General features: G+C 42.6%; 1 protein-coding gene across 2 annotated transcripts in view; it reads right to left on the minus strand.

Annotated features, from left to right (window-relative positions):
• The window catches only part of LOC142576155 (ATP-dependent translocase ABCB1-like), a 221,568-nt gene that overhangs the window by 60,560 nt on the left and 134,108 nt on the right, over positions 1-26,900 (minus strand). For both annotated transcript variants that reach the window (XM_075686122.1, XM_075686123.1), the window contains exons 8-19: positions 25,989-26,105; positions 24,802-24,856; positions 24,559-24,672; positions 21,464-21,574; positions 17,678-17,803; positions 16,802-17,005; positions 13,815-13,985; positions 10,486-10,708; positions 9,499-9,617; positions 6,690-6,833; positions 1,792-1,893; positions 518-679 (exon numbers count right to left, since the gene is read on the minus strand). In XM_075686122.1, coding sequence (XP_075542237.1) covers positions 518-679; positions 1,792-1,893; positions 6,690-6,833; positions 9,499-9,617; positions 10,486-10,708; positions 13,815-13,985; positions 16,802-17,005; positions 17,678-17,803; positions 21,464-21,574; positions 24,559-24,672; positions 24,802-24,856; positions 25,989-26,105 — 1,648 coding nt within the window. The remainder of the gene's footprint in view (positions 1-517; positions 680-1,791; positions 1,894-6,689; positions 6,834-9,498; positions 9,618-10,485; positions 10,709-13,814; positions 13,986-16,801; positions 17,006-17,677; positions 17,804-21,463; positions 21,575-24,558; positions 24,673-24,801; positions 24,857-25,988; positions 26,106-26,900) is intronic.

The raw sequence follows: 26,900 nt of genomic DNA on the forward strand, positions 1-26,900 counted from the left end.
TTGCTTCCAGAATTTTGGTGTTGCACTGAAAATTGTGCCTGATTGTTTTTATAGACACTAAAATGGTCTTGTATATTGTTGTTTGTACAGCTGATATACGCAGATATCTTTCTCCTCTCTGAGAGTTGTTGAGTGCAGATTTCTCAACAGAAAGAGCAAGCAAATTTAAAAAGCTGATCTTGAAAAGTGTTGAAAAGTGTATAGCAAGCTATGTCGCACTCCTTACTTGAGTTAACAGTTTGATTCTCTACGTACAATACTACACCTACTAGCGCTATCTAGTGATTTAGAAATTGCTTTCTTTCATAAACCAGAACGGCAAGGACGCCCAATATACTGAATGAAATTAAAGTGAACCAACTGAAGATGAAAATGAAACAAATACAAAACATTTCATAAACTTCAAAAAGATACACAACTTTTGACAGTTGTTTGATGCATAACGGTTCTAAAAAGTTACAGCCATCACAAGAAAGTGCTGGAGCATTTCCTTTTCATAATATTCTGTTCCACTCACGGTTTTAACAACAGGAACGTCACTTGCTAGCCGAGAGGCCAGTTTGGCCGAGGAGTGGGAGTCTTCATCAAACCAGCCAATGTGTTGCCGCAGTATGTTGGCCAACACAGCGACCCGCAGGCGGAATGTCAGGTTCTCCCCAGCAATGCCTACACCCAGCGTCTGCACAAAGTAAACCACACTTCAAGTAATGACTCTTGTAACTATGATCAGTTTAGTCAAGTTTGTTGCATTATGAATACTATGATAAGCGAGTGAGAACAGCTTGGTATAACATAACCTTGTAAGTCATTATGAACCAGGAGGATTGTTCACGACTTATAAATGTCTATTTCTATGTACCTGCCATGGGAAAAGATATCATGTAATCATGGTCTGAAAGTTCAACTAACTTAAGTAAGTTCAGTTCCCATAGCTTTGAGTAAGATCAGAAAAATAATTAAACAGCATTGTGCAAAGCAACTGCATTATGACATGCACAAACAATTTCTAATCTGGTACTACATAACATCAGCGATGACACTGTTCATGTTCGTCAGAACTACCCACATCTCCATCACCTGTGCCCAATGCTCGTAACTCTAGTCTTGGTCTTGTCATCTTCCCTATCCTCACAAATTCTCCCTTATTGATCTGAACAATGGTGCAGCTATGAAGGAAGATAAAGAGAAAAAGTTAAGGGTTCAAAGTACAAGCCATTATTAAAACATCAGGTTCACATCAGTGATGATTAGCGCAGCTAGGAATGATAGCAGAACAAAAGAAAGAAAAAGTTATGGGGTTTAACGCCCCTTAAGCAACACACATGCTATGAGTGACACTGTAGTGGGGGGCTCCGAATTATTTTTGACCCCTGAGGGTTCTTTAACATGCAGCTAAATCTAAGTACACAAGTCTTTTGGCCTATCATCCCCATCAGAATGCGGTCACCATGGCCGAGGATTGAGCCCACGAGTGCTCGTTCACAGTGGCTACTGAGTTTAGCTTTAGCCAGCACTGCCCACGGCCAAGGTGGTAGACATGGAATTCCCAGGACTAACCTTGTACACAAACATCCAACAAAGTGGCTGGTGGGAAGGCATCATGCTAGCCCAATAGGTAGAGCATTGCATGCGTAATGCGGAGATGCAGGTTCGCCCACCCCTGCCGCAAGTTGCAATTTCATTTCCCTTTACCTTATTATTTCCCCATTTCGATAAAACATAACAATTAGCTTTCCCTATGCTTTGTCTCACTTCATATGATTGTGGCCAAAGACAAAAATGCTGACTTACCCTGAAGAAGTGCCCCAGACCACTAGCAGCTGCCAGGACCAGGAACATCATGGACCAGAAGAAAGCAGCATCTTGCATCTCTTGCCCAACCAGGGTGAACGTCTACAATGTGAGAGTACAGAGTTACTGGGTGAGCACTACTTTGGCAAAAGTACTATGGTTAACCAAGCAAGCTGAGAGTGATGCTAGGTGGGGACAATGCAAGTGCTGACATTCCATTCCCATTCTCGTCTTGTCTTTTTTTTCACAGTTGCATATAAAAAGCATTTTCCTGCCTGCTAAATTCAGAAACATTTTCTAGTGATGCCATATTTACACTTCTATCTTTATCTGGACTGAACACTGCACAAAATGAATGCACAAGATTTTATACCTAGTTTCACAAATAACACATAATGATATCTAACAGGTACCCATAGATGTATACAATATTGCAGAGGTTTATAAAAAACACAAAATGTGTGAAAGAATTTATTTTCTGCCAAGATCTGGCTGTACAATGTGGAATCAAAAGGCTTTGTGGATTGGTTCTGGTAGAAGTACAGATAGATAAGCTGACTGACTGATTGATTGACTGATTTTTGAGGTTTAATGGCCCAAAAGAACACTGCTCTCATCTAGGCACTGTAGTGGAAGAGCTCTGGTTTACGTTTGACTACCAGAGGGTATTTAAGATGCGTGCCTAAATCTAGGTACACAAACATTCTTGCCTTCTGCTCCCATTGAGATGTGGCCACAGTGGCAAGGAATCAAACCTGCAACCTCCTACTCAGCTGCAGAACGCCATAGACACTGAGCCACCATGGTATGTAGAAGTTCAAATTGTACGAGTCAGTTCCATGGTGGACACATCAGGTAGGAGAGAGTTTGCATTTTTTTCATCAGCTCATAGCAGTTTGGGTAGTGGTGAATTTGGGGTGGTGAATTCACCACCACCATAGTAGTGGTGAATTCCAGTGACGGAGTCGAAGCAGCTGACCGACTTCACAAGCGAGCACCTCTCTCTGACATGCAGCTATGCCTCCAAATTCGCAGTTTGCAACCCACGCTTCTGGAGCACATAGCTTGAGAGAGGCAGTGGAAGTTCTCCAGAAGATTCAATGTTACCAGGATACCCTTAAGGTAGATAGACGGGCGAGTAGGAAAGGATGATACTTATCAATCAGTGTGAAAACAACGAACGACACAGATGTAGGACACAGCACGAGTGCTGTACACAGGATGCTGTGCACGTGGTCATTCGCTTTTAGTGTTCACTGCCAGTGTCATCAGCCTGTCTGTGTTTGGTCTTGCATTTTGAAGTCGGACGTTTTCGACTTGGATATTTCACCAAATACTGCCGAACAATGTCATCAATGAAACTGACCAATTTGGGTCTCTTTGCAGGCAGCCGAAACATTCTGTCAAATGTGCGCTCATAAGTGGCAGCTACAGCACTGCCGTCTGTGTCCGATTTGTCAGATGTATCAGAACTCGAGTCCGAGCTGTCACTATTGAGCATCAAAAGCAATGCAGCATGCTATGACAAATCCATGCCACAAGAAGTTGTTCGTGGCAACCGCCGTCACTATGAAAGTGATGACAACCGCAATGCCGCTGAATTTGCTGAGCAGGAAACAAACTAAAATGCACACGTGAAGGAAATATGTCACGAAAAGTTCTGGTCTACTTTGCTGATTATTTCGGAGCAGCTTTGACTGCTCCAGGGAGTGACTGCTGCCCGAAACATGCTCCATCTCCCATTCGAGCATGTGACTAACTCTGTCATTAGAGCACAGTTGCTCCAAAAAGAGCAGAAAAAGTTGCTCAGACTCTGCCATTGGAATACAGTATAAGTAAAAATTATACAGCATGTACAAAATAGTAAAGATTGAAATGCCATCTCAGATGAATTTGTTTAATTTTTCATTACACCTTACACATGTAAGAGATATTCCATAACGATAACAGATATTTTGCAAGGACACACCACTGCATCTTAGCAACAGAAACATACAAGTATTTGTGGAGAATAGACATGCTATTTAATATAGGTCTAGTGAAGTCCATGAGGATAAAGCAGTTTCATGCACCTAATATATTGTGCAATGCATGGAAGTCCCATGAAAATTAATTTAAGAATCAGCGCAAGAAATGAACAGGCAAAATTGAATGCATTCACTCACCTTTCTTAATAAATCAGTTCTGGTGAAACTTATATGCTAACAGGAAAACACATGCTATATAATCTAATTTTTTTTCTTGTAACATTCTGGTTGGCTGATTATTCGGACATCAGTAATTTGGACATGCTTGATTATTCGGACCGCCCAGTAGCACTGCCACTAGCCCCATAGACTTACTGTTATAAGGATGACCGAAATTTCAGACACCTTACAGCGCATTGTGCAATCATGTGCTAATATGGCCACTGAGTCAAGCAGACATAGCGATAATTTCATTTTGAGACGTCGCTGGCATGGTCATCAGCCGTGTCACCAGCGCTTCACAAAACTAAAACCAGAGAAGCCTAGTCAATCAGCAGTTGCCGATGAAGATTTGGTGCATACATTGACTGTACTTTCTTCTATCAGTAGCGACAGCATGACAATGGTCAAGATACAGGCCATAATATTGTAGCAACACTTTCCACTCAATTCTATGCCACTCTTATCATCCACTGTTCATGGCTGGCTGATCTCATTGATAACAAGTGCAGACGCTCTGACTACTGACGAAGAGCGAAAAGCGTGAAAAGGAATAGCATAAAAGGCATTGCTAGAACATCATGGCCACAGGATGTGAGCACAGCAATATGCATTGACAAACTTGGGCTGCATGCTTGAACGACCACTTTTGAAAGATACAGTGAAACCTCGTTAAACCGTACCTGCTCAAACAGTAGTTTCATTTTAAAAGTAGTAAAGTCAGATCCCCGACTCAGCAGCCATTGAACATAATGGGTTTTTTATCCGCATAAACCATACCAGCTCATTGCGTACGTATCGTGTTTCCGCTTTTTGTCGCAAAATTACGGTGGTAGGCCTGGCTGCACAACAAGCTTCGGAGATCGGAACGGCCTCCAAACGCAAACGCAGAGGGTGCTTGGAAGGGTGAAGCCACATCAGCATCATTCCGGCGCCGTGCCAGAGTCGGAGCGTTGTGGACCGTGTTGTGGTGTCGCACAAGCTAGGGCGAAAACCGGGTGGTCAGCATAGAAGAAAAATTGGACATCGTTTGTGCTGTTGAACGTGGCCCGAAGACGTTGTTGCTGGCATGTGTGTGGGATCTACTGTCGACTACGGCACATGGCATTTGGAATGCGAAGGAGAAGTTGGTTGGCAATGCTGCTGCGACAGCAAAAATACATCAGCTACGAGGTTCGACTTTTCGCCATCGTTGCTTCTGTTATTGCCATAGTGTCACCTAACCACAGTGATGAGGACGACATGGAAAGTGACAGCGCGGGCAATTCAGGCCCGACAGTGGCAGATGCTGCGCGATATGTCAGCCTCATGCGGGTGTTTGGTGAAAAGAGGGGACTGGGAAAATGTGAGCGAGTTTGAGGCCACCATTGTCGCTGCTAGCCCGTCACAGCATCAAACGAAAATAACATACTTTTGTCCAGAGAAATGAATAAATACTGCATGTTTTCTGCCCTTTCATCGCACTTTCTCATAGTTCCGTTCTTGACAGGTAAGTGGGCGAACTCACACTATTTTGGTTAAGCAGTACTACCGTTTAGTGCGTACTTTTTCCGAGTTCCGGCCAACTACGGTTTAATGAGGTTTCACTGTGCTTTCATTTTCGCGGTATTTCACAAGACTAGCACCAGAGGCGTCGACGGTGGACAGTGCTTCCGCACAGTGATAAGGTAGTGTGCTTGGCACTGCGTTAAGAATGTCGTCAATTCTGGACATTGACGAGTCCTGTGCTAGAGTCACGCAAAATTGAACGTATCTCTGAAAGTGACAATTTGACAATACGGCACACCCTTTTTGGCCACTTGTGGAATAAAGTCACTTATTTTGGGACGAATCCGGTATTTGGGATGACCAATTACATGGATGTTCTTGTGGTCTCCGCTGAGCTCGAATTGTCAGTTGCCGAATGTACATGGACCACCAAGAACACCAGACTTTGTAGATGAGTACGCATTTGGGCTGGTTCGTTCACGATTATGAGCAGAAAACAGAGCTAAATAACAGGACGAAGAAAGGGACAGAGACCACAGCACTGACTAACAACCAAGTGTCTTTATTCAGCCAGCATATATATACTCTACTACTATCTCAAAGCACAAAAGCAACAGAAATTCAGCATGTGCAGGGCCAATAAATTGCAATCAATGAGATAGGAAGTCAGCGCCATGGTCTGTGTCCCTTTCTTCGTCCAGTTATTTAGCGTTGTTTTCTGCTTGTCACCAGACTTTGTTAATATCGCTGCTCACACCACGTGCTGTTTGATAGTCAGAAAAGCATTTTGCATAAGCATGCATTCACTGTAACAACCCACCTGATATCGAAAGCCCTTTAGAGGGATAAGTTTGTGGACATGAGTAAACTACCTGTTTTGCTGCTGGAAGAAAAAGGGGAGGGGAGGGGGGTGCAAGCAGGTGGCGCGATTACAGTCAGTACATAATGTATTCGCCTTGTGTGATTCAGTTTAATTTTCTCGAGTTTGCATGCATCTTTCGGGGTTTGCCAGGGCATACACGTTGTTCCCTTTTTGTTATCCATGCATTCATACTGATGTCAACACATTCATCGTAAAACAATGTTAACAGGGTGATAAAGTTTATCAGAATGTTAAAGCATACTGATCTTGGAAAGTGCAATGCACTGAGTTTGCAATACACATTTACCAAGTTGAGAGAAACTTGCAGAATATTTCATTTCAAGGAAGTGCCATGTACTCACATTGAATATTTCGCTGTAGAATACTGCAAAGACAGGCAGGGATGCTCCAACCACAAGAGAAGCCAGTGAGACCAGGAAGAACCAGCCACAGTTGGGCCGGGCCTTTTGCAAAATCTTGCGGGCAGATGGAAGTTGAACATCCTCCTGCACATAAATGCAAGCCTGTGATATCAGAATTGCCACCTTGAGAATTATCAATCTCATTAAAAAAGAAAGATTTCAAAGAAATAAATGCAGCCAGAGAGAAGACAAAAGAGACATAAGAAATTAACAATAGTAGAAAGTAAAGAATTTGCTTCGACATAATTACTGTAAAATGTACAGTCGAAACCCGTGATAACGATACCTCACGACAACGAAATTCTCACGACAACGGAACATTTTCATATCCCCAGTGAACGCCCGCAGGATTCAATGCATTTCATACCTCTAGACAATGAAATGTCACTGTGCTACCATCCCGCATCAAAGAAATTTGCCAGAACGTAACTCTACCTGTTCGCTACTCACGCAAGGCTAGCAGACTCCAAAATCCTGCTCAAATGCGATTCCTTTGCCCTAAAATTGCGTAAAATACCATCACATTACACATGCATGGGCGCCACCATTTTTGTTCACAAAAACAACCAAGTGCCGGGAGTGATTGTGTGGGCCGAAAATACATCATGGCCGCCATCTTGTTTGATGATAGCCCGTTCGAAGCAGCACGCATGTTGCTACTGACGTGTGCCGGTGGTTTTTGCACACTTAGTGCGGTGCTTAATGTGCATCTTGGTGAGCAAAATGCAGCAGAAAAAAGAAAATTCACATCCCACCGACGAGGAATTGTTTATGGTGTTTGAGGTGGCGGTCGTAGCATGGAGTGCCATGCATCAGGCCGTGGTTGAGCAATCATCCGGGAATACCATTCCTTGCTTCAAGAATGCTGGTTTTGGTGCCACCCAACAGGCATCGCATGTGGATTCGGCAATGGACATAGATTTGCGCGAAGGGGCCGTAATCTCGATCGATTGCCCTTGGGTATATGAGACGTGATCACTTTTGCACACAACACTGGACACGTCGGTGCCTACGGGTGACAGTGTGTGCAGGAGAAATGCTGCTGCATGCTTGGAGCTCTGTTGCTCTGCGTCCAGTGCCAAGTTATGCAAAATCTTGCAAAAGTGATTGCATCTCCTAAAGTAATTGACCGAGAATACTGCTCCACGACAGTGCTGCCACTGCTGATTGACGCATGCAGCGCACTTTGTACTGTTGGCAATGCAGTTCTATATCACAAAGCAAAGCTTGCGAAAGTAGGCTAACGGAATTTCTACAGTAAAGTTTCATTCTGCAACGTATTACCTATCTGTGCTGTCTCATTTCGCAACAACAAAATTCTCGCGAAAGCAAATTTTTTTGTGTTGCCTGCCGACTTCGTTATTGCGAGGTTCAACTGTATTGAAGTGGCATAAATAAGGCAATTAAATGCAGGAAAGTCTCAATAAACCTCGTCTCTGTGTAAGTTATCATATTTGTTCATGTGCCTAACATTTCAGATCTGAGGGTTAACGTCTGCACAAGTGCAAGAGTAGCTCTCAGCGGCCAAGCACATAAAACGAAAGTGAAAATGAAGTGAAGGCATGCTGTACAATTAAACGGCAGTAGCCACTCAATGTAAACTGCAAAATTTCCACAGTAAAAATTATTTGGCAACAACACAGAATACAAATGTTCATGCTTCACTTTGGTAATTTTCGAGATTCATTCCTTCAATTTTTCTAGAGCTTATGCTATTAGTCCTCACTTGCCTCTTAGTGATTGTCCCATTAGGTATTTTGTGCATCCATTGGAAGTATTCTCGAATAGATTTATCATCTACGAAGCATCTATGATACATATATTCATAGATATGTCATTGGCAGCTGCGTCTCTGCCAAGCTTTGTACATACAATTTAGCACAAACTTCATTGCCACTGATGCTTTATCTGTAGCTTTTCATGTGCACATCTCCTCAGGAATTGTGCAAAGCACAAGGTACCTTCAGCATTGACAAAACATACGTTTCCTTGAGTACGAGTTTTAACCTTCTTTTGCTACACCAAGGCAACATGAGTCACAAGATGATGTTTGCAACAAAAATTATTAGTGCTTACATATTTGTTTGAACAAGACTATTCTGATCAGAAGACTTAAGCCAAAAAATATAGTTCCAATTGAAAAGATAAAGCGGCCTGACAGATGTGCATCGAGATGAAAAAATGAAAGCGACAAGGTCATATGGTTGGGTTAGAAAGCAGGAAAGTGAAAGCAAGAAAATTCAAAGAAATGTGCAGGACAATTTGGTTGTGGCCTCTCCTTAAATATAACAGAGAGAGAGAGAGAGAGAGAGAGAGAGAGAGAGAGAGAGAGAGAGAGAGAAGTAGTAGTAGTAGTAGTAGTAGTAGTAGTAGTAGTAGTAGTAGTAGTAGTAGTAGTAGTAGTTGTGTTCTTTTTTTGGCAAAGCAGTATCTCAGGCCATACTGAGCCAAACACTGGGTATATCAGTTACTTGTTCGTTCATAAAAATATGCAATAATTTCGCTGTGTAGTGGCCTAAAACAGTCTATACGTGATGAAAGAATTTTTGTATATTCAGAGTCACCATTACTAAAAACCTGGGATTTGTCATGCACACTTTATGAACAAATGTGCGCAGGTGCCAGGCAGCTAAATATGTGACATTCTCTGTGAGAGGATAAGGCTGTGGCTTGCACTCATATCAGACATGTCTGGTTTCTCATGAGAGAAAGGGAAGAAGAAGAAGATAAAAAGAAACAAATAGCCTGCCTTGATGAAGTCGTCAGCGAGACGACTGCACTCGCGATCAAATGGCGAGATGCTTTCCAAGAGCAATGCCTTCCTGCGTCTTCGCAGCTGTTCCTCTTCGTCATCTTCGTCCTGTCTTGCTGGAAGAGACTTGGTATCAACAGGCTGCATATACAACAGCAGGAAAAGCAAGCGGAGGAAGTAACGTTGTGCGCTCAACCAACGAAGCCCACAAATTCTAGCTCGTGAGTGCTAGAAAACCTACACGCAAACTGTGATGCAGTAGAAACACAAGCTACAGGTTGGCATAAAGCACAGGAAGAAAGTAATGCGTGCTCACTGATGAAGCGCACCAATGCTAGCAAACCATAGCGAGGTAAAGATATTAAAGCTGGAGCACTAGCGCTAGAAAATTTACAAGTTATGGTGTCATAACAGCAGAAGACCAATAGTGTGGCAAAATCACGAGGAATTGATGTTCTGCGCTCAGGGATGAAGGGCATCAATGCTAGCAAGCATACAAGTTAGAGTGTAGTGCAAGCAATGTTATAGGACGTGGACAGTCCACTGTTAGGCAGTAAGCACTACTGCAACCTGCTTTAGGTGCCAAGACACTAAAACCTTTTGAAGTTTAATGCGCATTCTTTTCTTAGAATTAAGACTGATCACAACAATCACACTTTTTTGCACTCCGACATAGTGAGTATGAGTGCACGCATAAGCTTGTGAAGTAGGGTAACACCTCTAGCAAGACGCTCTAGCTGGAAAACATTGCAAAGAAGGGGCAAAACAAAAAAGGGAGGCAAAAGGCAAATGCAGGACTGATTAAAAAGAAAATATGGAATGGCAAGAGGCATACACAGTGATCTGCATCTCTTGTGCGTTCCTCGCGTATGTTCACACCGTTTTTCACGAAGTTGAATTACCAAGTAGCCCTTGCTGAAATTGCCACAGTGGCCTAGTGATGTTAGGCGTCTGCTGAATGCATAACTAAGCAAACAAGCTTACAGGCAGGACGACAGGACTCAGGTGGAGGTGCCGGAGCCTCAGTATCTTCACTCTCTGTGAGCTGGCCGAGCATGAGCTGGAAGTAGAGCCCTTTCTTTGCCACCAGGTCCTCATGTTTGCCCTGCTCCACAACATGGCCCTCGTCCATCACATACACCATGTCTGCCTCTCGTAAGGTCGACAGCCGCTGTGTTACCACCACCGTTGTGCGCCGAGGACTGCCCTGCAAGCGAATGTGTAGGTAAGCTGTAGTCATATAGGCTGACAAATAAATCTGATCAAGCATGACTCCACAACTATTCAGTCTTCTGCTATTCAATGATAGAAAAATTAGTTTATGAATCTGACTACCCTCATTAAAGTCCTATATGGGGCCTATGAACTGCTCAAACAGCCATTGGTAGATATTGTGAATGTAGAGGTCAGGGTAGCAAAGAAATTTTGCCTCTCATAGACCTACAACCAGGGCCTCAGCAGCTGATTGAGTCGAGAGGTATACAAGTGTTTTGCAATATTCCTATTAAACTGAAAATCCACAAAATTTTCATCTCCAGGGAACTCCACCAGCTCTCAAAAACCCTTAAAGACACTTACATTTCCTCCAGCCTGATCATGCACTCAAGGGACAAAAGCATGCTCTTCCACAGAGCATCTTTGCCCAATTGATCAGCTGTTGACATGATGCTTATTAAATGGAAATATATACACTGTCACACTTCTTTAAACAGAGTCAACAGGTGGCTCGGTGACACTCCACCCTAGTCACTGCAAGTTCCAAGCCAATTCTAGAAGACAAAAGCTGTCACAATAATCTTCTGGCATTTGGCTTTCCAGAGGTTGTGGGCAAAACTCCACAGTCACTGTTCACTAATGTGGTTGATGACTTACTCAAGACGACGCTGGGTGTCAAAGTGACATCCATTGAGCGATTTCATAGGATAGGACACAGGCAAGAAAATAAGCCATGGCCGATCATTCTAATGTTAATTGATCACTGTGAAAAAATAAAAGTCCTAGAGAACTGTCACAAGCTTAAAGGTCAAAACATTACCATAGCTGAGGATTTTTCTGCTGCCACTAGGATACTGTGCAAACAACAGTAGATAGTGCTGCCAAAGAAAAAGAGAGTGCAAAAAAGTTAAGCTCCTGTATGACAAGATCAGTATCGATTGCACCCTGTTCTGATGGGACAGCAGCTAAAACAAGATGGTTCCGCTTCTCATAGATAAGGAAGATTATTCTGCTTCTGACACCCAAAACATGAGTAGGCCCAAAAGCAATCAATGAAGTGGTTGCAAAATGATTTTCCTTTGCCTAAATATATAAGCTCGTAGCATTATTAATAAATTAACTGACCTAGAAAGTATTATTACAGTGCATAATCCACATGTCATACTACTAGCTGAAACCTGGCTTCATCACAACATCAGTGACCATGAGTTAACACCAGATGGCTTCAGGGTATGCCATAATGACCACAACGTTAGAGGAGGTGCAGTCGCAATTTTACTCAAGAAATCACTGCGGGTCTCCAGGTTGCCTGACATATCGGGAATAGAGAACTTTGTAATTAAACTGTTTCTTGAGGAATGCCATTTCAGTGTAGCGGGCATTTATCGTCCACCAAACTCTGATAGTTCCTTTGCTGAAAACCTTAATGAATTCTTGTGTATGAATAAAATTCTTTCCTGTAACCTGTTACTGACAGGTGATCTCAACTTACCAGCAATAAACTGGTCAGACGATTTCCCAGCAGCGTTTACTAATGCATCTAATGCATTACTAATGCATTATGCATAATGCATTACTAATGCAATGATCATCTTGCACAACTTAACCCAATTCGTTAAACTGCCCACTCGCCCTAAACACAATGCAGTGTCTGTCTTGGACCTTCTTGTTACTAATGGCCTGTTACGGCGTCAAGTGTCAATACCAAGTGTCAATATTTTGATGGCACATCCAATCACAAAACTGTATCCTTGTCTTTATATAATTGCAGTTCTCTTTAAAACTTTAAAAAGGAAAGAAAAGGAAGGAAAGAAAAGAAAGCGTAATCACGTTGTTTACACGTGCTAGTGACGTTGACATACAGGATATGCTTGAAAGCTCATTTTTCAACTTCGCGCCACTATGTACGAATCAGCTGATGCCTCCGCCGAAGAAGTGTGGCATGTATTTCAGGAAATAGTTTTTCGATGCATTGCGCAGTCTGTACCAAAAAAAAAAAAAAAAAAAAAAAAAACTAGATTTTGCGCAGTAGCAACCCCTGGTTGACAAAAGACATTGTCCGTATAGGGCGTAAACTTAACAAAGCCTGAGCTACGCATAAGCGCCATCCAACAAATGCTAACGCAAAAAAGATTACCGAGCGACGCGTTTTATTAGGAAACGGCATCAAAAAGGTGAAACACAACTTTCAGAACATGTGAATGAAAAACTGTCTTCGTTCGTTTTCTGGAAGGTTCTGGAGATACCTTTCACCAAAAAAGAAGTCAGTGCCACGTCTATCAGTCGGTGACATAGTACTCGACGATAAATTTGAAATCGCTCGAACACTTCATACATATTTCTGCTCTGTGTTCATGCAGGATGACGTTAACACTGCAAAGATTTTGCATTTTGAAGAAATAATGCCTAGTGAAGAAAAAGTAGGCCGGCAGTATGAAATAAATAAAAAACAAAATAAATAAGATTCAGTAATACCTACCTTTTGAATAGGCTATGGCTAAGGATGCTAGCTCACAGGCATATGTTGCACCAGGAAGGACACGGTACAATAGATTTGAAAACAGGAAAAGGCCAACATGTGGTCACGTTAGTGCTCCCTTGAACCCTCATGTGCCACTGGAAAACAGCATATGAGCCCTTGGACAATGAAAACATTGCACTGCTAAAATCACTACTGAATCCAAGGCATTCACAATGCTGCACTCATTGTGGCAATTAGAGTCTAGCACACCGCTCCTGCATGTCCTACTCGAATGAAAATTGCACAAGAATCACACGCACCAAATGCATACACTGCATACAACAACTGCATCATCAACAACTGCATACATCAACAACTGCATACACTGCAGTGACTGCCAAAACACCTATCATATCCTGTGGATATGCCTCCTACACAACCTTATCTCACCTCCCAATCCACACCCTCTAACAATTGGTAGCTGACTACAGCCACCACACCAAAGGTGCAAGAGTACCAGGCAGTGTATGTCTTATCTGCCATCATGTATATGCTGACGAAGAGGGGCCCGGACTGACGTTGCCCGCTCATTAATCCGATGAGCAACAATAAAGTTTGACCTCTCTCTCTATCTCACCTTCGCAAGGGCGCGCAGAAGGTGGGTTTCAGAGGCCGCATCCAGCGCACCAGTTGCGTTGTCCAGAAGCAGTATCCGCGGGGTCTTGACCATTGCTCGAGCAATGGCCAACCGCTGGCGTTGCCCCTCACTCAATTGGCAGCCTTGCTCACCTATCTCTGTCTCGTAACCCTGACCAAAAAAGAAATGTGTCAGATGCTTAACTTACCACTGTTAAATTAATATTGTCTGTAACACTGTGCAAGCAAATTTGAACAGCAAATTGGGCACATTTGTAATGATCTAAAAATAACGGCAACAGTCAGGCAAGAGACCAACTATAGGTGATACAGAACGCATGCTGGCTTCTGAGTTTGATGAAAGCATTCTCAGAATATAAACACTGGAAGCACAGTTGCAGTCACACTGCGTCTGTGCACATGAACCACAGCTACTTCAACTCAACACTCCATTAAATGACATAACTTCTATATGGAAGAAGATAAGAAATAAGACCCAAGTGGTCTGCTTCTGTACTCTGTCGAAGTAGAATTAATAACCAGGGCCTTTTCTAAATGGAAACCCGTACAAACCCGTACAAAGCTGTCAGTGGTATACTACAAACATGGCTTGGTACTGCCAAGAAATGTTTTTGTGCCATTAAAGCTAAAAGCCCAAACTGCTACACATGTTAGCCTGTACCCGATACTCCTGGCCATCAGCGTGTGCCCAGGTAAGAGTTTTGCCTTGGTGATTGACATGTCAAGGTGAGTAATAACTGCTGTTATGCCAGGCATAGTGAAGTGCCACAAGATGAATCTGTCACCTATTGTCAAATGGCCAGCTGGATCTATGCAGTTCATTGTACAGCCAGATTGTTAGTTACCCACCTCTTCTGCATAGTATTAGAAAGGAGTCGCATAGAATTGCAAGCATCAAACCAAATGTCAAGTTAAGCTGCACGGTTCCCGCATTTTTTAGAGTCCTTGTATTTTGTAAATGTCTTTTGCATGCTTTGTAGCTTAGCAATGAATCAGCACCAACTTACTCAACTTCCAGTTTTATGGGATCCCATACTTTTCTCGGGATATATGGATTCTTACAAGTAGAACCGAAAGCTACACTTGCCAGTTTTCGTAACAAAAGAAATACAGTCGAAACCCGCAATAATGAAATTCTGCAACAACAAAATTCTTGTGACAACAAAATATTTTCGTATCCCTGGCAAATGCCTATAGCATTCAATCCAGGGAAAACACAGGGAAGGTGGGAAATGTAAATTCAAGAGAATGAGCAAAACGAGAACAAGGTGAAAGCAGGAGCCAATGTTTCAACAAGTGGACTTGTCTTCTGCAAGGCAATGATATGTCGGTGTACTACAATCCTGCATCAACGAAATCTGCCAGGACGTAACCCCGCATATTAGCTACACGCATAGGGCCAGCATGCGACAAAATGTGCTCAAATGAGATTGTTTTGCACTACAATTGCATAAAATACCACCAAATTATGCTTTTGTGGGCGCCACCATTTATGTTTACAAAAACAACCTAGCGCCGGAAGCGATCACATGCGCTGGAAAGACGTCATGGCTGCCATCTTGTTTGTTGATGGCCCATTTGAAGCAGCACGCGTGTTGCTATCAGCATGTGACGGCGGTTTATGCATACCTACTAGGCGAGATCGTAGATTGTTGTTTGAAACGCATCTTCAGTTTGCATTCCGCACGGCTGACAACTCGGCGTGGCTTAGGCCAATTGCGTGAGGTGAAACTGAAGGCTAACTGAACGGGCGTTTCCAACGATTGCCAATTGTGGCAGTGGACTGTGTTATGTGCGCTTCGGTGAGACAAATGCAGCAAAAACAAGGAACTCCACGTCCTACCAACATGGAATTGTTTATGGTGCTTGAGATGGCAATCACAGCATGAAGTCCCACGCATCGGGCTTTGATTGAGGGATCGTCCGGGAATACGCATTCCTTGCTTCAAGAACGCTGGTTTTGGTGCCACGTGACAGGCATCGCATGTGGATTAACCGCCGAACATAGATTTGCGTGAAGGGGCCATAATCGATTGGTTGCCTTCGGGTACACAAGATACGATCACTTCTGCACTCAGCACTATACCTATCATCACCTACGGGCAGCAAACGGCGTGCACTGGAGAAATGCTGCTGCATGTGCTGTTGCTCTGTGTCCAGTGCAGAGTTATGCAAAATCTCGCAAAAGTGATTGTATCTCTGAAAGCAATTGACCGAAAATAGTGCTCCACTGCTGATCAATGCCAGCGGCGCACTTTGTACTGTTGGCAATGTGGTTCTATATCCTCGAGCAGAACTTGCCAAAGTAGACTAATGAAATTTTGACAGTAAAGTTTCGTTCTGCGATGCATTACCTATCTGTGCTGTCTCTTTTCACAACAAAATTCTTGCGAAAACAAATTTTTCCTCGTTCCCCACTGATTTCGTTATTGCAAGGTTCATCAAGCAATGTAAGGTGAGGCCAATATAAGGGGCAATGGAGTTGTCTTGTTGTGACATGCAAGACAAACGCCTCATAGATTTGCCGAATGCGTGCATTTCATAGGGCCGGCTGTTAGTTCACCATCAGTTGCATTAACAAACAAAGAGATGAACTATCTCAGCAGCTAAACAATTCACTGCTCTAGATAGGGTAGGATGCGGTATTTCACCCCCCCCCACCCCTGCTCTCTCTCTCTCTCTCTCTCTCTCTCTCTCTCTCCAAAAATGAGTACATATGTGTGCTCACAAAAATAAATGCTTTGTTGGTAGTCAGTGCCTGTCCTGTCCGTCTTTCTTGTCTCTTTTTTTCTTTTTTTTTTTGTACCGTTTCCTCGTAATGAAGCCACACCAATAAACTCAAGTTCAGACCCTTTTACAGGAGTTCACCTTCAGCTACAGTGACCAGAAAACCATAAAATAAATTACAATGATGACCATGTCTCATGAAGAATACAGCTCAGGCACAATGGCTCAGCCTGTGCTTACCTTAGGAAGGCTAATTATGAACTCGTGCATGCCCACTAGCTTGGCTGCCTCCACAACTTCAGTCATTGTGGTGTCCTCCTGGCCAAACTGGATGTTCTCAGCAATGGAGTAGTTGAACAAAGTTGTCCGCTCGCTCACAAGGCTAACTTTGGAACGCAGCCACCGCACACTCAAGGACCTCAAGTTCACGCCGTCCAGAGTAATCTAAAGAAAAGTAGAGGGAAAGCATTGTCTATGGGCCCTGCTACTGGCTGCAGCAGGTTCTCAGCCTTATTGTCAGCAAACAAATTCAACAGGTCAGAGCCACAGAGCTTCTTCCCTTAACATTGCACACTGACATGTTTACAAAAAACAGACTTGATTGTAGCTTCAAACATGACAAGCACATATCCAATGCTAGGAAAATGAAAGAAGCAATGTAGACGCATTTTCCCTACGGTCACTTTTACAATCGCATCAGCTTCTTTAAGGGAAGAAAAGCTTATTGTATAATACACTTATTTCTTCATTTGCAATTCTTTAACACCCTTGAATACTTCTTGATACTCGGGAACAATATTTCTGCAGCCCTTGACACTGTCAGCAGAAAAATGTGTTTAGTGCAGGCTAGTTAATGAACATCTGAGCAAGGAATATATAAACGAAGACTGAAATACTTATGACTGAAATTCGTGGCAAAACTTTGCAATATCGTAAGCAAAATACAAGGACCTTGTCAGCTTTCTATGAGCTTCTTTAAAAAAAAAAAAGAAGCGGTGCTCTAATGTCACATTCCCAGTTTCGCAACTTAACGCCCTATTCCATTCACTTAGTATATCACACTGGCACTAATACTCAGTCAAGTGAAGATGGCCGACCCTTGCAAACAGAACCCACCTCGCCATAACAGGGGTCGTAGAAGCGCACAACCAGGTTGAGTAGTGTGCTCTTCCCCGAGCCACTTGTCCCACAGATGGCCACGACTTGACCTTCGCCAGCTTCCAGGCTCACGTCTCGCAAGACCTACCATTGCGGGCACCAGGGGAGCAAGGAGGGAAAAAATAAAATGAAGATTCAACTGATGTACACACACACACACACAATAAAGAAACTGCAGCATCAATTCCACAAAAGGTTTGTGAGTACTGTGGTTTCCACAAAGGCAGGTCACTTGTATAAAGATAGCAAGAGGTAATAAAAGAAAGAAGATCAGTTCTCCTCAGAATACATGTGTAGACAATAAAGTTGAACTTGGGAGGTGCATAATTGAGATGTCACTTGTATAAGATAGCAAAAGGTAATAAAAGAAAGAAAATCAGTTCTCCTCGAAATACATGTGTAGACAATAAAGTTGAACTTGGGAGGTGCATAATTGAGATGTCATTTGCAACAAGCTTCCTGATTTTCTGACTACTCTACTGCACCTTAACGAATAAGAACACCTCTTCAGCAGGAGCTGAAGACACAATTCTTCTTATCAGCTTCTAGCCTAAGCACAATTTGGGGCATGCACAAGTTGGGGTCATTTGTGTAATAACTAAGGGTGGACGAATATTCGAAGCTTCGAATATGAACACAAATACAAATAGTTAGTGCATAGTATGCGATTCCTATTTGAAAATAAAACTATTTGGCATGCAGTCAAATCTCGTTACTACGAAACCTATATTAACAACTTTCTCTAATTTACTAATATTTTAAAGAGCTCCACCAGATTACCTATATTTTCAACGTAAAAATATTTCAGAACTACGAATTTCAATACAGTGCATATTTCAGAATAACGCACATTGTTTCTTTTCCCCTTTATAACCGAGGAACATCATTATTTTGAATTCGGCTAAAAGTAACAGCGCCGCAGCTCTCTCCTGAAACAGAAATCACGAGTCCAGTAGCTATCATCATCACTATGTCTAGTGCCAACTGCTTCCCCACAAACTTCACCAAGAACTTCACAACAAAGCGTGGCAGTTTGGGCAAATGGGTGTGTCATGACCTTTTTAGGCTTGTAGCGGAGCTCAGAACGAGCAAAAAAGGAAGGTGGAAAGGGTAATGAATATGAACGGAGAACAGGGTGAGTTCTCCGTTCCTGTTCTCTGTTCCTATTCATTACCCCTTCCACCTTCCTTTTTTGTTCATTCTGAGCTGCGCTACAAGCCTAAAAAGTTCACAACAAAGGTTTGGCGATGTTCGCATGAGATCCAATGATAAATGCAGCTAGCGACGGCGCCAAGAAGAAGCGAAAGCAGTTTCTGCTGCAGGACAAATTGGCTGTATTGCAGGAAATCGACGCAGGGAAAAGGCAAATCGACATGTGCAGACAGCATGGCCTTGCCCCATCAACCGTCGCGACCATTTTCAAAGATCGAGACAAGATTGTCAAGCTTCACTGGTAATTGCAACTCGCTCCTACGAGGAAACGGCTGAAACTGGGAAACTTTGAAAATGTGGACCAAGCTGTTTTCATGTGGTTCAAAGATGCCAGACGGCGAAATGTTCCCGTGTCTGGCCCAATGCTCCAAGAAAAACCCCACGAATTTGCCGATGCACTTGAAATAACTGGGTTCAACACAAGTGTGGGCTGGCTTTTTCATTTCCGCCAAAGGAACGGAATAACTTGGCAGGTAGTCTCGGGCAAAGAAAAGGCTGCTGACAGAGAAGGCACGGATTCCTGGAACAATGATGTTTTCTAGAGATGGATGAATCATACTCTGAAGTTGATACTTTCAACGCGGATGAGACCGCATGTTTTTATCAGCTCCTTCCAGACCAAACGATGCACTTCAAAGTGCAGCAGTGCAAAGGAGGGAAGAAGTCGCATCTTCACGTGACAGTCCTGCTCCAGTGCAATGCAACAGGCATGAAGAAAATTCAACCGCTCGTCATCGGCAAGTACTGTTTACATTGCTGGCAAAACCAGCAATGTTTTCTTGCAACAGTCCCGTTTACAAATGTCTATGATGAACAAGTCCTTCTGTAGCTTAATATTTTGCTTTTTAACTGCAACTTTTAATCATTCTTTGGCAGCCATTTATTTAGTGTTCTTGGAAAGCTAGTCAGATAGATGTGGGTCACCAAACAAAGAAGATGAGATTGTGCCGAACATTGATGTTTTAGCGCACATGAACAAAGTTTGCACTTTCATCGCTCGGTGCAATAACTTGCACGGCGAGGTGCAAGTTATTTTGGAGCACCTGTTTGAAACCAGGCTCTAATGTCACTGAGAGACTATTCATACAGTTTCTTTTAATGGCAATTGGCAATTTTCTTGTTTAAAGCTGTTCATTTTACCCAGATAGCTAGCTGTCAGTACAGGTTTGGTGCCTAATAATACCGTAACACATATTCTCGCTGTAACCGTATGTGTCTGCATTTGACTATTCAATGTGCGATTCTATATTTAATGCTTACTATTCATATTTGAAAAAAAAATGTGAAATTCGACCACCTCCGGTAATAACCCATGCTAAGGAAAAAATGTTAGACTGATGCCAAAACATGCTTCAAACGTGCATGTTGTGCTGCACATTAAGGCACACAAAACGCTTCAGGATGTACTGTGCTGAGAAGCATGCCGAGAACCAATTTTCGTTACTTCTGCAAGGTGCAGATAACTACAATACAGTCGTGTGCAACTGTATACTGATAGTATTGTTCTTGCTATTTTCACATTTTTCACATGACCATTCGTGGTCAGTATAACGACATGCAATTAATTGTGTCAATACCTTACGAATATCAGAGATCTTTTTTTCGTTTTCTTTTTACAGGTACCTTGCTTTAGTTATATAATTTTGTTGCTCACTTGTCCAGTTCTTTTCATGTTTAGATTTTTATTTGCTTGACCTTGTCTTATGCTTTTTATTGAATTGTTCCATTACTCCAACTTATTGTCCTTTAGGTATTTATGCATACTTTCCTTTTAGATTTTGTATAAATCTTATGTTGTTCAGGCTTGGGCCCTTACAAGGGCCGGTGGCATATAATAAATAAATAAATAAATAAATAAATAAATAAATAAATAAATAAGCAAGCATGCAAACAAAGAAACAAACAACAAATGAATGAATGAATGAATGAATGAATGAATGAATGAATGAATAAATAAATAAATAAATAAATAAATAAATAAATAAATAAATAAATACCAACTGATAGACAGATAGCAATCACAACATTTCTTAATTTACAATATCTTCATGCGCTGAATTACATCCATTCAAAAAGTGTATGTTCTGAGGAGTGAGGGTATTTTACAAGCAAAATGTGCGCTCTTCTTCAGTATGCTGCATCTATTCTTAACTAATGTTTGTAAGCTTGGTAAGAAAATAGGGATGCATGGGAACACTGGTCAACAACACTGATGCCCGTGTCTGTAAGTTCACCTGCCACAGCGAGTTGCCCGTACTGGCAATGACGAAGGTGTGGCATCATGCGTGCTGGTGATGAGGAGCAAAAGGAATGGGAAATTAAAAGAATCATTACAAAATACGCCATCAGCTCTGCTTTTGCATCAGGTTTGCAGAGAATTTTAAAAAATTTATCAAGTATGTAGACGTCCACACGCAAGTAAAGAAAGGCAGGGAGGAGCAACGCTTTCTACATTAAAAAAACAATAAGAGAGAGAGAGAATTCCGTTGAGAAGAAATGTATCTTAAAGAAATACTTTTACATGACTCTTACCATGTGACCTGGGCATCTTGGATAAAAAAAGCTGATGTCCTTAAAAGAGAGGTCAGAGGTGAACTGTTTTAGCTGCACACCAAGTTCAGAGTATGAGTCGATATCAGGCCTCTGGAAACAAAATGTGCATCGAATTAGTCCTGGGAGTTCAGCGCGCACAGAAAGCATAAAGGGGGTGAGTCAGCATTGATTATATTCATGAACAAGTTCACGGTCAACAGTATTCACTTTACTAAAAGTAAGTATATCTATGTCTGCTATCATTTTCAAGAAGAGAGTATTGCTACTGATAGCTAAAGGATATTTTTTCTCCTGTCTGCACCTAGAACTCAGCTGAAACGTTTTTGTTTCTGCTGCTTGTCATTGTGGATACCACAACGTGCCATTAGTCATCCTGTTACAATAGTGGAGTATGTTTCCAAGAAATGTTTCATTTTGTGAGTCACCACAAGAATATAACTTTTTTTTTTTTGCTCTAGCAACAGTTCACAGCGTTAAATTTCAGTAAGCATAACAGTTCACTGCGTTAAATTTCAGTAAGCATAGTAACACTGAAGCCAAGCAAATGCTTTCTTTGGCTTCAGTATCTTAAAGGGACACTAAAGGTTACTATTAAGTCAACGTGGACTGTTGAAATACCATCCCAGAAACCTCGAAACGCTTGTTTCGTGCCAAGGAGAGACTTATTTTAAGAGAAAATGCGTTCTGAAGCGTCCGCGTACCTCTAGCGCAGTTCAAATCGCCCGCCCTCCGATCGAGGAGAACTGACATCATGGTCTCATAGTGACGTTGCGCCATCGGTGAGTAGAACGGCGTCCGCAGACGGCGCTACGGCTTTTCTGCGCAAAACGCGAACGCGCGGCCAGAAACAGAGCCAAGACAGAGCCGACAGCAGAGCGAAAGCGGGAGTATGGTGGCTAGCGGAAGGAGAAACGAATTACGTCCCACATTACGTCCCACGGCACACGGAGAGTCCGTTTTCGTTAAACTATAGGCTGCAGCGAGCTCGCAGCGTGGTCGGCGTGGTCTATGAGAAGCGACGAGCCTTTTCGCACTCGCAACAGGGCATAAAAATGTGCGAATCGACGCAAAACTCGGCCTAGAAACGTGCTTCGCCACAGCCAGGGCTCAATACGACCCAAGCTGGCACGACCCAGATGTCGTTTCCCGCACCGCCACCAGGCGCCGCTACTATACCTCACACTCCAGCGCAAGACGCCCATAAGCTGGTACTTCATTCTATGACGCTAACTTCGACGCTCGTCGCAATGGACCCTGACACCGACAGATTGGCTCGCGATGGTGGGCTCAACTTCAGCGATTTGAGCACCGACGAGCGCGACCTGCTTCTGAGGGCTCGCACTGCCGGCGTCGTTGCGTACTACGACGGCGGCCTCGACACCGGCTCTCCGGAGCGGGAAAGCAACGAGGGCTTCCCACGACATCACATGGACGTGGCATTCTCGCTGCTTGTTCCAAATGAAAGTTTCGCGAGCAGAACCCTCACAGCACGACGCGATAACGAAACTACTGAAACTCCAAAGCGTGCGCGGCGCAGAGTCGAGCGAAAACGAAACCTTTCGAACACCCATATTACTGAAGGGTAACGTCAAAATGTTATTTTTTCCTAGAATCGAATAGACGTAGACAAGTAGCATTTTTTCCGGCTTATAATCGAATGAAATGATATTTTTAATACGAGTAGTTGAGTATTAGTAACACAAATTATGAGGAGACCTTTCGTCATCGGGCTAGTACCGGAATGTCGCTGGGGGGTCTCAAATCGTGTCATGCATTTACCTCAATTTCTCGGTTACTAAAGCTCTGTTCGCGATTATATTGACGCCTTAGACGTTCTAGAACATTGCTCTACCACTTTAACTTGAGTTTCTGGTAACCTTTAGTGTCCCTTTAAGATGTGGCTAAGTAGCTCTAGAATTCATGACGGAGGATGCTGCAATATGCTTCAGTTTGTGGAACCCTGTTCCCAGTAATATACAATAGACTCCTGTAAAGATGAACCCGAAGGAACCAAAAAAAGATATGTGTCCATGGAGGTCATCAAAGAAAAGAAATTCACAATCGCAGGTACATTCCAATATTTAAACAAAAAGAGGAAAATATACAAAAAGAAACATTTTTTGCACTTGCACTATTCGAAGTATTCATTTATACACATTTATTTGGGCCACACAGTAATTTTTCTTTGCTGGCATTTTGAAAATATGTGTGCTGTCTTTAAATTAACTTGTTGAAAAATCCTCTACTGCCTGTATGATAAGACAATGTGCCAATGTATTTGGAGTATTATCATCTGCATGATATGTGAGCACAACTCGTTCTTGTTGGCTCTTTGGTAGAACCCTCACTACCAGCTTGCAAGAACACTTCGAGCACCTCCTTGATTAATGTTTTTATGGTGTCAGGCCTGCATGTTTTCACATAGCCGTCAACACTGGCATGTGTTTCTGTGCACAAAACATTTGCTTTTGCTGGAGCGAGAAATTGTTCAGGATCTCTTGATTCGAGCAGCTAGTATCTGTGACAACCACAGAAATGCAGTTTGTGTTAAGCAGATTCTTTTTTTTTTTTTCGTGTGGGGTTTATGGGAGATCAACCAACCAAAGAACTGCACATTGTTCCACATAGCTGAACATTTATCTTTGTTAAGTCCATCTTAATGGTAGTCTCCTGTCTCTCCTCAAAGGATTCTTTTTCACCCGATTTTTGTGATTAGGAATGATAGGCAAGCCAGTTCATTATTAATCTAATCTATAGGGTGAGATGTTAAGTGCTTATAAAATGGGCAACACATATCGTGGATCAGTACCAAGATGTCAAGTGCAGCATATTTAACAAATAATACAAACATGTAGTATTAAAAAGAACAAAGAAACTGAAGCTGCCAATAAAAAAATAGAATAACAACTGACTAGTATCAACTGTTAGTGGATTCGGCAGGTTTAATTTCCCACTGACAAAGTCGTTCACTTGTCGTGGAAGATTTTTCTCTTAACACTGCTATAATGTGTAGCTGCCCAAAATTGTACTTTTTCATTGCGCAAACATTTTTTTGAGAATGCTTAAAAACTTACTCGGTCAATCACTTCGAAGACACGGCCAGCCGCCATTTGTGCCACAGCGATGCTGTTGAGCTGCGGCAGAGCATTTCCCAGCGAGAATGAGCCCACCATGACTGCGAAGAATACCTGCAAGAAACAACAAGTGATTTGTAGAGCACAGCATGCCCTTGTTTTTCTTTTCGGGTGGCCAGAATCTTAAACAAAACAAGTTTCTAGGTAGATACAAACAGCGTAAAAGCAAAGGGCCACACTCACAATGAACGCCCTGCCGGGATCCAGCCTGGATGCTGCTACCAAAACCGAGCTGTACCTGGAAGCAGAATGACAACAAAAGAATTTAATTCATCCTATACCACTAAGTACAACTTAGAGCACACATTACAAGTATAGGCACCGTCAGACTCCAGTGCCCAAGCAACTCTTAAGAGCTTTTTCATTTTTTCCCCCTTAAATGGTGCTACTAAATGTTTCGTGTAATAGTGCTGTGCAAAGGATAACTTGATCTGTCTTTGCAAAACTGCCGAAGTTTACTAGCTGCGCACTTGTGGAACAAGACTTCCAGAAGTGCGTCTAGGTTGAGTGTGATGGCAGCTGTACATTTTGACAGAAGAAGAACTCCAACAAATCAAAAGACAAAAAGGGATCCCTTTATGAACTCTCCAAAGAACAACAGGGTGTAGCAAAAGTAGCAAAAGTGCAGATAGGTGGGCAAGTTGGTGGGTAAGCCATCCCAGTAAGGAACTACTTCGCGTATTTTGGAGGATGCTCAAAGAGAGTTCTTGCGTGAACAAATTGGAAGCAAGTAAATTACTTCAGAGAGTTTTTTTTATTCCTGAGGCTCTCATCCAGGATACCATCTCTGGTCAACCCCACTGAATGATTGATCACCACAAGGACCTTTTTCTCTAAGATCTTTATCACTGCTTTCTTTGTAAGTGCTCTCAATCGAGGATGCCTGATGGTCATTTGAAGGCACAATATTTTTGAAGGAGCAGTTCCTTGGCACTAGAATCATTTTCAGGTTTACTGAAACACATGTGAGATTTATCCGTAAAACGCATGTGAAAATAAAAAATGTTGACATTCTTTTGGTGCTTTGTGCCACAAAAAAGAAGCATGTACGAATTCCTTCAAGTCTGCTAATAAGAATGTGCTGCCTTCATACGGAGACACTGCAGAGTGCAATTGTCAACAGTCCGAAAAGTTTTTGAAAGGTGTAGTGAGAAAAAAGAAAAAGTAGTGCATGCAAGCACACGCATGTGTTGGGCAGTTTCCAATATATGACTGGGACCGATAGTTTTGTATGTTGGCAGGGGCCTGACACATGACCGCAAGGAGCCGAACTTGTGGGTTTAGGAGAAGCAACCCCTCTCCTGCCCGTGTGCATCCCGACATCCGACTGTCCATTAAACAACTTGTCTGCATTTTCCTTTGAGACTTACCAAAAAGCAAGTGCATAGGCACCGTAGAGGACCACAAACGTCAGACCAAATCCAAATGCCATGGCTATGTACTTGCGCCTTGCAGCAGTCTTGCCCGCTTCTAGAGCAGTCATGTACCTGAGCAAACACAGCAGAGTAAGTGAGAGCCTTCACACGAAACGCAATGCTAAGGGAATGTTCGACTGCAAGGCACACCCCTTCACATGCATGCTAAAGATCTCCACTTGAATTTGTGGTCATAGCAATCAAATCATCGCACAACGCATTGAAGGTAGTTAGGGGAAAGTGAACTGCCATAAATGCTTGACCATTATGGTTTTATCAGTACGCGCAATATATGCATTATGACAACCAGCCCGCCTGAACTAAATTTTTTCCTGCTCTGGGTGACACTTGATCTCCAAAATTTCTGTGCCTTTTAAAGAAAATAAGGGCTCATTTTATTAAAAAGTAAATTAGAGTTTTCAAAGCCGGTTGGTGACGAAGGTGCTAAACGCAATCAAATCGATTGATTGTGTTTAGTACCTTCAAACAACCCTGCAGCTACAAGAGACAACATAGTGGAGAGCTTTGGTATACCGTATTTACTCGCATAATGATCGCACTTTTTTGTCCGAAAAATTGACGCGAAATTAGGGGTGTGATCATTACACGGGTTAAATTTCCCGCGAAAAGAAAAAACAATTTTTTCATCCCGCGTTTGCTGCGGGACACCAAAACAAAAATGGCGGCCGGCGGAGCAAGCCGAACACGCCGTACGCTATTTTTTTTCTTCTCGCGAGTACATTGCGTGCATTGAAACAGTTTCTTCCATATCAGTAATGAATAATATTGTTAATATCGGCAAGTTTGTGGCAATAACGTAGCCATGTCCACTTTGAGGGGACAGAAACAGATGGGCGCGCTTAGCTG

Source organism: Dermacentor variabilis, chromosome 3 (genome assembly GCF_050947875.1).
Source record: "Dermacentor variabilis isolate Ectoservices chromosome 3, ASM5094787v1, whole genome shotgun sequence".
Taxonomy (NCBI): Eukaryota; Metazoa; Arthropoda; class Arachnida; order Ixodida; family Ixodidae; genus Dermacentor; species Dermacentor variabilis.